This window comes from Juglans microcarpa x Juglans regia, chromosome 5D (genome assembly GCF_004785595.1).
Source record: "Juglans microcarpa x Juglans regia isolate MS1-56 chromosome 5D, Jm3101_v1.0, whole genome shotgun sequence".
NCBI lineage: Eukaryota > Viridiplantae > Streptophyta > Magnoliopsida > Fagales > Juglandaceae > Juglans > Juglans microcarpa x Juglans regia.
The window spans coordinates 34,528,659-34,541,882 of NC_054602.1; the positions used below are offsets into that span (position 1 = coordinate 34,528,659).

Here is a 13,224-nt window from a genome sequence, read left to right on the forward strand (position 1 = left end):
GAAAATTTACCCTCATTAAAATCCCTGGCAACTTTAATGATATTTTTCCTAGTGTTTGGGGCATTTTTATGCACCATAAACGCAACGAGTGATTGATCTTTTGGTCCGAGATGTTCTCAAATTGAGAAATGAAAACCATAAGATTTTGGAGGCTTTGTTGGAGCCATTTGTGAAAACTAAAAAATCATCAATAAAGAGGATGTGAGTGATAGGTTGGCAGCTAGGAGGTATAACATAAGGAGCAGTATGGCCATTAATCATCAACTGATGGAGACCCTACTTAACGGCTCTTCACTAAGAATAAAAAAAAAATAGAATAAATGGTCCCTTTGTCTAAGTCCTTTGCTAACTGTAAAATAGCCGACATGAGTACCATTGAGGCAGATGGAAAAAGTAGACTCCAAAAAACAAGCCTGAAAAAGAGAGAGTGCATAAGCATTGAAACCAAACGTTCAACGTTAAAATGTTTTATTTATAATATTTTTTTTCATTCATCTACATCAAAATGATTAAATATAACCCATTTAAATAAAGTTTGATGTTAGTGTCAAACAAATTTAATATTATTATCAATTGCAATCAAATGATGGATACCTTAATAAATGGCACCAAATGTTGGAAAAATTAGATCACGATACATAGCAAAAGCTGATGCAATTGTTTCACTATGAAAAAATTCATAGTGGCTGGACTTACAAATTTACGAAAGAGGAACGGGTGTCCACACTCCTTAATTACTTATATTATTCAAATATAAATATATGAGAAATAATATTTATAGTTATAAAATATACAAGAATAGTGCATTTTATTTGTAAAAAAAAATTAATTTTTTAATGATATATCTTACTCTTTTTCAAAATAAGTGAGAGACGCTTATACAACTCATGACTGTACTTAGCATTAGTATATTTAGATGGTTATGCTTGTAAATTCAGCTCAAGTTCGTAAGAAATCTTCATCGCGTTTATATAATCAAGTCGGTGGGAAAATATAGAGAGAGAGAGGAGCGGATTGAAGTTTTGCAGGGGAGGTAACCAAAAGAATTCTTCTAAGAGCAGGTACGTACAAGTTAAAGAACCTTTATGATCATTCATCCTTCTCCTTTGTTTTCTGTGTTCTTCTTTTACAACGTCAACCATTATGGGGAACTATCTAAAGCTTAAAAAAAATGTCCTCAAATCGCTATAAAAAAAAAAAAAAAAATGGAAATGCAACTTACTCTTGCTTATTCCAGTCCCTAATATTACACAGCTTATCCTCTAAGAGAATAGACCTAAAAAAAAAAATTGAAAAAATAAAAACAAATTGAATTGGTTGGTCTGTTTTCCTTCTATTGCAAAGTTAGTAATCCTCAGAAAAGAATGACTCGAGGAACGTGTTTCGCCCTTCCGAGCGTTGTGTCTGATCCATGTAGGCAGCTTGATTTTGGTTTGTGTAACCTGAAAATGGGACACCTCCTTGGCCCTGCAACATTTGTAAGGTATATGTTGATTGACTTGCAGATGTTGGCAACCTTGTGTTCTGGAAAGAATCGGAGTAACTAGTCTGGTTAATATGGGTGGGCATGGCTGAGGGCCTTATGGGCATGGGTACGTAGCTGCTGCTATTGGCATTGGATTGAGGTCTATTCACAGCATAATTGCCACTGCCACGAGCTGCCGGAACATCATGATTGTGTTTCCCTTCATAAGTGGTGATCACCGCCCTCATGTCTTGAGATGCTCTCTCAACATGTTTCCTCACTGGACAGCCTATGAATGTACATTTGTAGTAGCTCCTACAGATATAGAGAGACAAATTGCAAGAGTTAACAGCCAAGTTCAAACAGTTCCCTTTTAATTAAACCATCATGAAATGATCAACAAGATTATAGTAATCCTTAAAGAAAAACTCTATTTGCAAGCTGACGGTGGAGTTTAACTTGTATAGCAAATCAATTTTTTTCATGTCAGGCGCAGAAGATCATCGTAGCAATTCAATATATATATATATATATATATATATATATATATATATATATATATATATATATATATATATATATATATATATACCTTGGATTTGGATTTCCCTTGACTACTTTCTGTCCATATTTCCTCCATCTGTACCCATCATCAAGAATATCAATTTCACTTGTTGTTTGAACTACAACTCTAGGTTCTCTCACAGTCCTACTCCCAGAAGCTGAAATCCCCTCGTTTTCATTTTCTCTCTTCCTGCAAAATAGAGATGATCATTAGTATCATGTAGAACCGAATCCAAAATTTCATCTTCAAAAACAAATTCAAGACCAACAGACTAATTACCATCTTTTGGCCTCAGGCTCATTCTCATCGTCATCTCCAGCCGAATTACTCGTTGGAGACCTTTGATCAAACTCGTCCTCTCCAACTGAGGCTGAAGAATCCTCCTCATGTGCTGTGACAGACGCCATTTGTGTATTTCCAACTGTTACAGCTGAATGATCAGGAATTCCCATATTAGTGCAGGATGAAGATTGGATTGATTGAGAAGATGATCTCCTATTGAACTGAGGCTTGGGATGATTATGGCTTCCTTTGTATACTATTTCAGTAATCTGTCCATCCAAAGATGTCTCAACTTTTTTCTTCATGGGACAGCCTCGAAACGAGCACTTGTAATAACTACGCGGGTTTTCACTTCCTTTCACATTTTTTTGTCCATATTTCCTCCAGTTGTATCCATCATCTGTTTTCCTTTGCTCTCTGATATATTGAGGTGGTCGAGTATATTGATCGTGGCTGGACAAAGGAGCGGAACTACTCTGCATTTTTTCTTGGGTTGTAGCCATTTCTGAAGTTCTGAAGCTCTTCATGGGTGCAAACTCTGATTTTACTTCAACTATCTCCAATGAAAATTCAGTTTGATTTGTAGGTTTGTTGAAATTCCATGCTTCCTGTTGTCTTTTCATGGATTCCTCCTGTTCAAGGAGAATCGTGTTTAGTTCTCAAGAAACAAAGATGAATTTCCATCATGAATGCATAGAAGGATCTGAAACAGTTGGTAAACTTGTTTAGTGTCATACTCGACCAGAAACAAAGATGAATTTCCTGTAATCCATGTTGTCTTTTCATGGATAAGAAACACTCGACAAGAAACAAAGATGAATTTCCATCATGAATATAACATATTGACAAGAAACCAAGTTTGTTTCTACTTTTCGGTAGGAGAATGACATAACTCCACATACGACATGTAATGATGTAAATAATGTTTTTTTAATAGAATTACAATATATATTACATTCTCATCGAACTTATTCTTGCCTATAAACCATTAATAGGATCAATTTTTATTTTTAAAATAAAAAAAATTAATTTAAAATTGATAGATAATAACACATTAGCTCAACATGATAAAAATTAGTGAATTTGAAAAATAACAATTTATTTTTAAAAAAATAAAAAAGTCATCTCAGATCTCAAATGGGCGATCAAGCAAAAGATGTGGCCTTGAAAATAGTGAATCACAAGGAAACCTGTATCGTCGTTTGAACTTCATAGATCGAGTGAAATATAAAAAATGTAATGAAGCTTTAAGTTCGTCACGAATATAATCTATCCTGGTGACAGCAAACTAAAAGTCGCCTTAAAAAGTACTTTCCCAAAGGTCAGTTTGGAGATTCGATTCGTACGATGCTATCGCGACAAGAACTTCTCGCCTTTTTAACAGCCGAAAAGATTGACCGAGTCGTCCATTCGTCTTATCGTAACCCGCTCTATACGAAGTTTCTTATAGTCGTGAGCAGTGACGCCTGGACAATCTAAAAGTCGCCTCAATAACCTGATATACGCGCAACAAAACGGATTCCAGATTTCAATGGATGGCCATATTAATTGCACTTTTCAATTTGTGTATATATATATATAAGACATCCAAAACAGCGTCACTTTGGCATTTTTCAGTTGTCGCCTTCCGGAATTAACAAATGGAAGAAATTCGCGGTGTTCGTCTTTCGAGCAGAAAAATAATAAGAGAAATAGGAGAAAAATAAAAGTCAAAGGTTGTTCTAAATTCCCCCCCCCCCCCCCCCAAAAAAAAAAAAACAAAAAAATAAAAAAAAATAAAACTATACGAAAGAACCAAATTGAAATGAGTTTATGTCACATACCACTGCGAAAGAAGACTGGAAGATGGATGATGATATTGCAGCAGGCTTTGTTTCTGGTTGAAAAGAGAAATCAGAACTAAATTTGTTTTCCTCCTTCATTCCTAGCTGCTGGTTGTGATTAGCAGAATCGCTCATGTAGTGGAATGCTTGACCAGCAAAAGCCCCAGTAGTCGGAGATGGCAGATTCTGCGCAAGAAAATCACATTAATAAAGACCCATCATTCAGTTAAGGAATCTGCAGGATAGATAGATATCATGTATAATACAACCTAGCTAGGAACTAGTCATAACTAAGCAATGATTTTTTAGCTCAAAACTTACAGCATAATTCATGGAAGAAAACAGAGGCGAGCTCAAGAAATCAGTTGGGCTTAAACCAGGTGGGATAGCCAGATAAGAAGAGGGAGAAACTGGAGGAGGCGATAGAGGCAATGAAGAAGGTGGGAATGATCTGAACTTGGGTATTTCACTGCCATTGCCATTTCTATCAGAATATCCCCAGCTTACTGCTGTGTTATTATTCAGTACCCTATCTTGGCTTTTACTGTCCATGTTGTTTTTCTTCTTGTTGGAGGTCATGAATTTGGTTTTGAAAGAGAGAAAGAAGTTGGGAGTCAGAATTTATAGGAGTTTTAAAACTGTCTGAGAAAAGACAAGGATTAAGAAGGGGATCAACTGGTACATGTATATGTTTCTTGGTTTTTTTTCCTTATTTTTGCTAAAGAAACACCACACGCCATGCATCTTCGAAGAAAGTAAAGAAGTTTGACCGTAGAAAACCATCACCAGTCAGTCAAAGCTTGTGGGTTTGACTTGACTCGGTCGCAAATGTAGATTGGAGGCGGCTAAGCCAGCATCATTGTCTGGCCACGTGTTCGAGAATCTGCTTGCCATTTGCTCGGTTATAAGCATGATATGAATCCATTATTTATTGGGCCGCCTTATTTAACCTTAGCCCGTCGATTTAAAGACTTTAGTCAAAGCCCAAAATCTGACTATTTTTACTTCTAGAGAGATTTTTTTTATGAGCTGTCATAGTTAAATGTGGTTGCCGTCAAGATGAGGCTGAGAGTTGAACTGGTCTAGCGGAGCGTGGCGGTCACTCACTAGGTGGTAAGGGTTGCCGGTGGTCATGGGTGGACGGTGGCACCACCAATAGTAAGGACTGTGTGGTCAATTGATGGACCAAAAACTCTAGCTCTAGCCTTCATTAAGTTGAAGAAAAGGGAAGAAGATTCTGTACCAATTTGTACTCTGGAAGTCGAGAGTCTGTTTGAAAACACAAATATTTATTCACAAATTATTCACTTCTATTCTCACAATTATTTACAGATGATCTAAGATACTCTTAGCTCTGATTTGGATTGAGAGTTCAACTCAACTCATCTCATCTCGTATGATAAAGTGATCTTCAATCCAAACAGCAATTACTTCCTCTTCAGAGATGTTTTCACATGGATTTACTAAGGACAAAAGAGGTGTTATGTTTTTCACTTTTCAGTCTGATTTTGCAGATGAAAGAGGAAACTCATTTACAAATCAACTCATCTCAATCTCAATCTCAATCATCTCAATCTCAATCTCAATCTCAATCTCAATCTCAATCCAAACGGGGTCTTAATCCGCCCAGCCCAGCAACCTTGCTTGACTTCCGGTGAGACCTACTGGACATGTTAGTCTTATTTAATTTTTTCTAACCTACTCTTGTTGAATAGATTTTTGTGACCCCGTCATATATGAAAGCGACAAAGCTTTTGCTTGCTTAAAGGGCAAGAAGGCTAGATGGTGTTTCTACATGGGCCGCTAAAAACATGATGGATCACCATCAATTGTAGCAAAGCCCTCGTAGTACGTCGAAAGTTAAGCTCGAGGAACAGGCACATCTCAAAACCAGTGTACACTATATTTAGCCCTTTGGCCCAAAGACTCCGGGAAATTTAACAGTGCCTAGCCTGATCAATGGCAGCTAGGACTTACCCCATACAATTCCTTGTTTTTTGTTTTTTTTTTCTCAGGTACTCAGCTTTCGAGTTAATCCAAACAACACAAAATCGGTTCTTACATTCTTAAACGGAATTAGTAACGTTGTAATACCAAGAGAGAAACAATTACAACGATATATTTTCTAGGCCTTTTGGTGACTGTCACCTTGCTTCAAAGAGCCGCCGAAGATTTCCAATAAGCTATGGACAGCAACTTTTGCATGGAAACTTCTCAACCTCAAGCTCAAGGACATTCAGAAAACCCTATTGCACCATATCTTCCAACCTTAGTTTCCAACACTGGGGATCTAATTCAGCCTGTCAATCATTAGCAAATCAAGTTCAATACCATAATCAAGTAAATTTAATTAACTTAAAATGGGAATCAACCTCATGACCAGTAAACAGACATACCTCAAACACTTTATTTCTCCAGTGGAATGCACAACCGCGAGCTTCCAAATGTTCAAAAAGCCGTTGTGGTAACATGGATTTAAAGGACGCATGGAGCTTCACTTTTGTCAGTCCTCCACAAGCCAACAAGGCAGCTGCCAGCCCCCTGGCTGTCAAACCTTTCAAGTGCAAAATGGTCAAGCTCTGTAGGCAGCTGATGCTGGCAAGAGACAAGAGCCCCACATCTGTAACTGAGCTATACGACAAATTTATCTATATGGAAAGGAAAAAAACAATTAGTCCTAGATATTGATATTTTCTCCTAATTCATTAGGTCCCAACATAAAAGCGAGAGAGGAAGAGTACCTGCTTGAGGTTTTGAGATGAGTAAGCAAGTGAAATCATCCCCGCATCATCAATTTCATAACATTGCTTTACGTCTAACTTGGTTAGTTGCTTGCATCCTGCAGCAATTGCTGCTACCCCTAATGATGTGATATGACATCCTCGACTTTCAATTGTGTTTAGTTTTGAGCATTTTGAGAACGAGACGAAGGAACTATCAGTAATTTCTTTACAGTACGCTATGTTTATCATCTCGATGCCAGGGCATCCTTGAGCAATTGCTAAAATCCCTAAATCAGTTATCCCTGTGCACCTGAACAAAATAGTAAATCCATTCAATCAATTATCAAGGTTTTCTATCAAATGAAATGTACAAATAATTTGGTGAAAAGATTTTTCCTAGGTATGGGGACACAAAATTGTACCAATTCAAAATGAAACTCATGGATTACAAGTTACAAACCTGTACAAATCCAGTTCCTTAAGTCCTGCACATGACATGCCAACATGGGAAAGTCCCTCATCAGTTATGTTTAGACAAATCCCAAGTTTTAAGCTGGAGAGTTTGCAACAAGTGGAGATGGATTTCAAACCTGTAAAAGGAACAAACATAACAACATAAGTATTTGACTCAGTAGAGTAGCACTGTTCTACACGAGATAGGAGCAGGGGGAAAACCTTCATCATCAATTTCATTATCTGTTAAGTCAAGTTCCTCAAGAGAACGGCATCGTCCAATTAAGACAAATACTTCTCTAGGAACAAGGGTACATGATTCCATTCTGAGAGATCTAAGTGATGTGCAAGAATTTGCAATGTGGGAAATAGATACATCAGTTATCTTACGACAACATGTGATATCTAGCTTCTTCAAGTCTTTCTGTTTTGTTACAAGGTAGGACAGGCCATAATCTGTCACTCCTGAACATTTACTTAAGCTGAGATCCCTCAGTGATACACACCAATCTCCAATGGCCCTCAGTCCATCACAGGTAACCGAGCAACCGTCTAATTTGATTGATTGCAACATGGAAAGCTTGTTCAAACTATCAGCAAGATCGAGATTAACCTAAATACCACCACCATGAATTGTCAATGACGAGATAAGACAAAAAATAAAATAATAAAAAAAAAGCTTTAGCTGCCAGAAAGACGTAAAGAAGTGTAGAGACTTACAGAGGAACCATATGCTAAGGTAAGTTGTTCTAGACATCTAGTACAACTGAATACAGAAGACAAGCCAAAAGGAGTAATCTTCTGACAACTTGACATATCAAGTTTCTGTTAAAAAAAGTAAAAACTGAATTTGTCAAATGGATAACCCGCAAGAAACAAAAATAACTTAATGAAAAGTAGGAAGTAGAACCCATGGCTAAAAAGGATTTTTGTTTCATTGAGATCATATATATTTATAAATATTATACAATACACATGTACTTATATTTATAACACCATGTAGATTATACTGCAAACTCTGCTCCTCAAAATGCACCTTGAAAGATTGCAAGACGTGGATCGGTAAAGGGGGACAAAACTACAAGTAGCATTAAATTTATATTCTCCGACCTCATACCCATACAATTTTTTAAGAAACACATTTCTGATTATGATATCTTTGTTATTGATACAAGAAAAGAAATAAGAATAAAGGACACCAGCTAACAATGAATAAATAAAATACCTTTAGCGACTTGCACCCATGCTTAAGGACTGCAAGGTTGTTGTCATCAATACCAAAGCATCCTTCTAATGTCAAATCTTCGAGATGCTGCAGATTCAAGATGCATGGTAAACACTTATCGGTGATCTGCAAGACACCAAAACCGATAAATAATAATCCAAAACACATTCCAACAGTCCAAGAACGGCTTAATCGTCTTCAGCCCAAATTGACATCATTAATACGAATACACTCGAATTGAACAAAGACCATCTCTATATTTATTCATTTCCCCCCTCGAATAAATAGCACCACTTCAATTCATTCCAAAGAAACACACAAGCATGCGTGCAAGACAGAATAATATGAAAAATGACAAAACAAAAAGAAGAGTGGCAGTTGAAGAATTACCGGCAAGTAAGAAAGATCCAAAACACGAATATCTTTACACTTGATAGCAACCAAGCCGACACCCAAATCGCCAACACCCACGCACCACTTCAAGTTCAATAGCCTCAGCTTCCTACATCCCACCGCGATGCATCCGACCCCTATGTCGGTCAGCATCTTGCACCTCCCCATCCACAGCCTCTCCAGGTTCTTCGCCTCCGCCACAACCGCCGCCGACCCGTCCCTCAGCTCGGTCGCGTTCGACAGGTCCATCTCCACCAGATTCTCGCACCTCAGTGCCAGACTCAACAGCCCGGCGCCCGTGAAGAACTTGGACCGGGAGAGATCGATGGAGCGGAGTGTGGTCCCGCACATGCCAGCTATCACAGCCAGCGAACCATCGGTGACCCGCCGGCACAGCGAGAGATCCATGTGGGTCACGTGCGGGTACCTTTTCAGGACCTTGGGTAGGTGCTCGGAACGTAGCGGCTTCAAGGTTCGACGGTGCCTGGCTTCGATGGCGTAGAAAGATTTACATACTAAAGAAAACGACTTCTTGTCAAGCGGGTTTGGTCCGAGGAATTCAAGGATGGACAACACGATCTCCTCAGAAAGGAGATCGAAGTAGCTGTTGAGCGCCTGAGGAAACCTTTGTTTCTTCATGGTTTTACGAGGAACAGCAGGTTGGTTCCTCGGTTCGAGAAGGTTGTGAAGACGATGATGCTTGTTTTGGGGATTTTGAAGAAAGGCGAAGACGATTGTGTATTTGGCTTAGGTTGGATCTGGGGATTAGAGAGCTAACCGTTAACAGAAATTATGGGTTTTTTTCTTCTGTTTTTTTGGTTCGGTGATGGTAGATTTTGTGAGCGAGGGAAGGAGTACTGAGGAAGAAGGAATATACCCAAATTACGTTATTACCCTTTATGTACCTTATTTCCAGCTTCCTTTGATTGCATTTCTTTTTCCCTTGATAGTCTATAATACCCCCCACGTGTTTACGAATCTCATAAATAAATATAAAAAAATTATATTCATTATTTTTATACATTATATATATTTTTCTTATTAAATATATAATATATAGATGATGAATAAAAAAAATTAATTAATTTTAAAAAAAATAAAACTAAAAAAAATTAAAAAATAAAAATAAACTTAATGTATGATTTATAAAAATAATGAGTAACTAACCACAATAATATATATTTATCCCAAGTCTTTTTTAAGAGCAAGTTTGGGATTTTATTTTATATTGTAATTAGATAGGATTGAGCTTTTTTCGGCCATCTCAGTTAAATTTTTTTAATTTTAAGGTTTGTATTTTTATTGAAATTGATGAATTACAAATTATAAAGTTAAAAATAAATAATTGTATTAAAAATTATTGTCGTATCTTCTTCTATAAAGTATGCGTCAAAATTAATGATAGAGCTAGAAAATCTAATCAACTTTTCGTTTTTGTACATTTGGAAAAGTTGGGGGCCTTTTCGTCATTTAGCAGAGACAAAGAAGAGCCCGTACGGGAAAGGACGATAAGGACGAGCGTATAGGAGAGTCGTTGACAGAAGGGTACTTTTGGCATTGAGAAGGTCGCTTTCTTTCCAACTTCATATGGGGGAGGACTATGTGAGGAAGGACAGATTCATGTGCGGACCTGTACGAAACGTATTGACAAAATTACTTTTATATATATATATATATTATACTATCAAATAAATCTGAAGAGCTTTTTTCATGTTTTTAATTTAATTAAGTTTTCCAATTTTATAAAATTTATTTATAATATGTGGCTTTTAAATAATATAAATATTATATTTATGTTATATTTTAGAATAATATTACAAATTCATCCAAATAATATGAAGAATTAAAGAGAAATAGTAATTTGAAATGGAACTGTTTAATTTGAATAAAAATTAGAAAGATGGACAAAAAAAGAAAGATATTGGGTTGGATACTGCCGTACTTATAGGTGTGGCCCAGCGAGCAGCGTATATGGTACCAGCCTTACTCAGATAAGAACGGATTGGACAGAGCAGAAAAAGCAAAGCTCTCTCCTATCATTATTCTGAGAGAGAGAGAGAGAGAGAGAGTCAAAAAAGGAGTTTGGGCAAGTAGAGGAGGTGATGCAGAAGGTGGTAAGCAGGGGAGTTGGCAACTGGGTCACTGTTTTGTGTACAAAAAGATGTCGTGAATTGTGGAATATTCCCTAAAAAAACAAAGAGGGTTTTGGGTGGAGGTGGTTTCCTTTCTGGATGGATATGCACAGTACAGTGTCGTGGAGGGCGGTGTCCTGTTCTTTGTAGCTGTGCCATGTGCGATATGAAAGGATTGGAATCCAAAAATATGATCAGATTTTATTCATGTGCTGGTGGAGGTCCTGCGCGGCTGCCGCCGCCGCCTCCTCCTCCTATTCCCAGCAAGTTTGTAATATCTCATTTCATTTTATTATTATAATTTTATCAAATTTTTGTATAATTTAATTTTTTTAAATTTTAAAATAAAAATAATATTAAAATATATATTCTTATAATATTTTATTTAATTATTATTTAAAATATCTTATCTCATTTAAAAAATATAATTTGTGATGTGTGAGATGATTGATAGAATTTTTCTAAAAAAAATAATACACAATGTTCTTATTAACTCTTAAAAAGAAGTAAAAAGATTACCATGTTGATATATATATATATATATATATATATATATATATATTGGTTAGTAATCACATCCATAAGTGTTAATCATTTCCATTTCCCTCTAATGTTAATTTTATAGTTTAAAAACTATATGTAATAGTTATTAAAAGTTATAACGAAGATATGAAAAACCTTTAAACACTCCTCGAGAGAGTGATGACAAAATAATTTTATAGTTTAAATATTTGTTTTTTTTTATATGAATAGACAGAAATATATAAATGAGAATTACGCACTTCATTTAATTATTTTTTCCAACTTGTTGATCATTCAACGTTAACAGATTCCATGTTGATAAGACGTGCCAAATTTGTTTTCTTAAAAGAAGAAATTCTCGACTAATTATTAATTTATTTCTATTATATATATATATAGGTCAATGAAGACTGGCATCAAAATCTACTCTTTTTTTTTTTTATGAAAAATTCTATTAATCAATCACTATTTATCGATTCACACTTTATATCTTATAAAAATATTCTTATATTATATGAAAAAATTATAAATATAAAGTATAAAAATGAATAATAACTTATATATAATATTTATTTTCTTTTATACTAATTTATAAAAGAATAATAATATTCAGCACGAACTACTTTTTAAGTAATATACAATTTCATACACTCTGAATATAAAATCTCCTACACTCTTTCTTTCGTTTTTTTTTGAGATAAAATCTCATACACTCTTGAGGTATCACAAGAGCTGTGTAAAGAGTTATAAAAAAATATTATAGGTATATATCCGTTTTAGATATACAAAATCATTATTATTTTTTAAAACTCTTACATGAAATATAATAAACAATTTAACTTTTTCAAATTCTAAAATAAAAATTATATTCTAACAATATTTTATTCAACTTTTAACAAAATATCTAATCTCATCTTATTTAAACTGAGTAACTAAACGAGGCTTATTTTCTATTAGGAAGAGGTGCCTTTTGGTTAGTTTTGAAGATATAATTAATAGTTGTTCAAATTCGCCTGAGCTGTAATGTCATTTGTTTAAAAAAACAGTATATAGCTGGGACTAATTCTATTAGTTGGTCAATTTATAATAAATTATAAATATATGCCGCATGAAGAAGTCTATTGCTATATGAATGTGGCTTAAACCTAATCCTCCTTTAATTATTTAAGTCAAGCTGTACGGCAAGGTTGTTTATTTTGTGATGATTATCAAATTGGCAAAAGAAAAACAGTAGAATAGAATCACACAAATATGTGACGTTTTCTGGTCTTGGAAAATAATTAAACAAATCAGATAGATACAATACTGCCACGTACTGGGCCGATGATTATAAGTTTGAATGTCTCCAATGGTCTTAATAATTTGTTGAATAAGCAAGCATTTACGTACAATGAATGAATGCTTTTTTTAAAAAAAATAATAAATAAATGAATGAAACATCCGTGATAAGATCAGGTAGTCACCTCTCAAACTGCAAATTAATTTCATACACTGGATTATATATAGTATCAGTTACATGCGTGCGTGATGATTTGGCTATATATATATATATATATATCCACCTACCCATTGATCTTGGCGAGGTAAAATTTTTCTTTTCTTTTCCTTTTTTAGTAGTTTCAAAGCAATTACAATGATGTA

At 35.2% G+C, this 13,224-nt stretch overlaps 2 protein-coding genes across 2 annotated transcripts; both read right to left on the reverse strand.

Annotated features, from left to right (window-relative positions):
* Window positions 1–1,208: 1,208 nt before the first annotated feature.
* On the reverse strand, window positions 1,209–4,749 carry LOC121266524 (probable WRKY transcription factor 33). The gene is made up of 5 exons (XM_041170376.1): window positions 4,457–4,749; window positions 4,136–4,321; window positions 2,310–2,944; window positions 2,058–2,219; window positions 1,209–1,780 (listed from the first exon to the last, which is right to left on the reverse strand). Exons 1-5 carry the CDS (start codon window positions 4,712–4,714, stop codon window positions 1,345–1,347), a joined length of 1,677 nt encoding a protein of 558 aa, XP_041026310.1. The 5' UTR covers window positions 4,715–4,749; the 3' UTR covers window positions 1,209–1,344.
* Window positions 4,750–6,166: 1,417 nt separating this feature from the next.
* LOC121266237 (F-box/LRR-repeat protein 3) lies at window positions 6,167–9,832 on the reverse strand. Its single transcript, XM_041170011.1, has 9 exons — window positions 9,707–9,832; window positions 8,927–9,668; window positions 8,537–8,662; window positions 8,032–8,136; window positions 7,534–7,924; window positions 7,319–7,448; window positions 6,877–7,168; window positions 6,532–6,783; window positions 6,167–6,435 (listed from the first exon to the last, which is right to left on the reverse strand). Exons 2-9 carry the CDS (start codon window positions 9,566–9,568, stop codon window positions 6,382–6,384), a joined length of 1,992 nt encoding a protein of 663 aa, XP_041025945.1. The 5' UTR covers window positions 9,569–9,668; window positions 9,707–9,832; the 3' UTR covers window positions 6,167–6,381.
* Window positions 9,833–13,224: the final 3,392 nt, after the last annotated feature.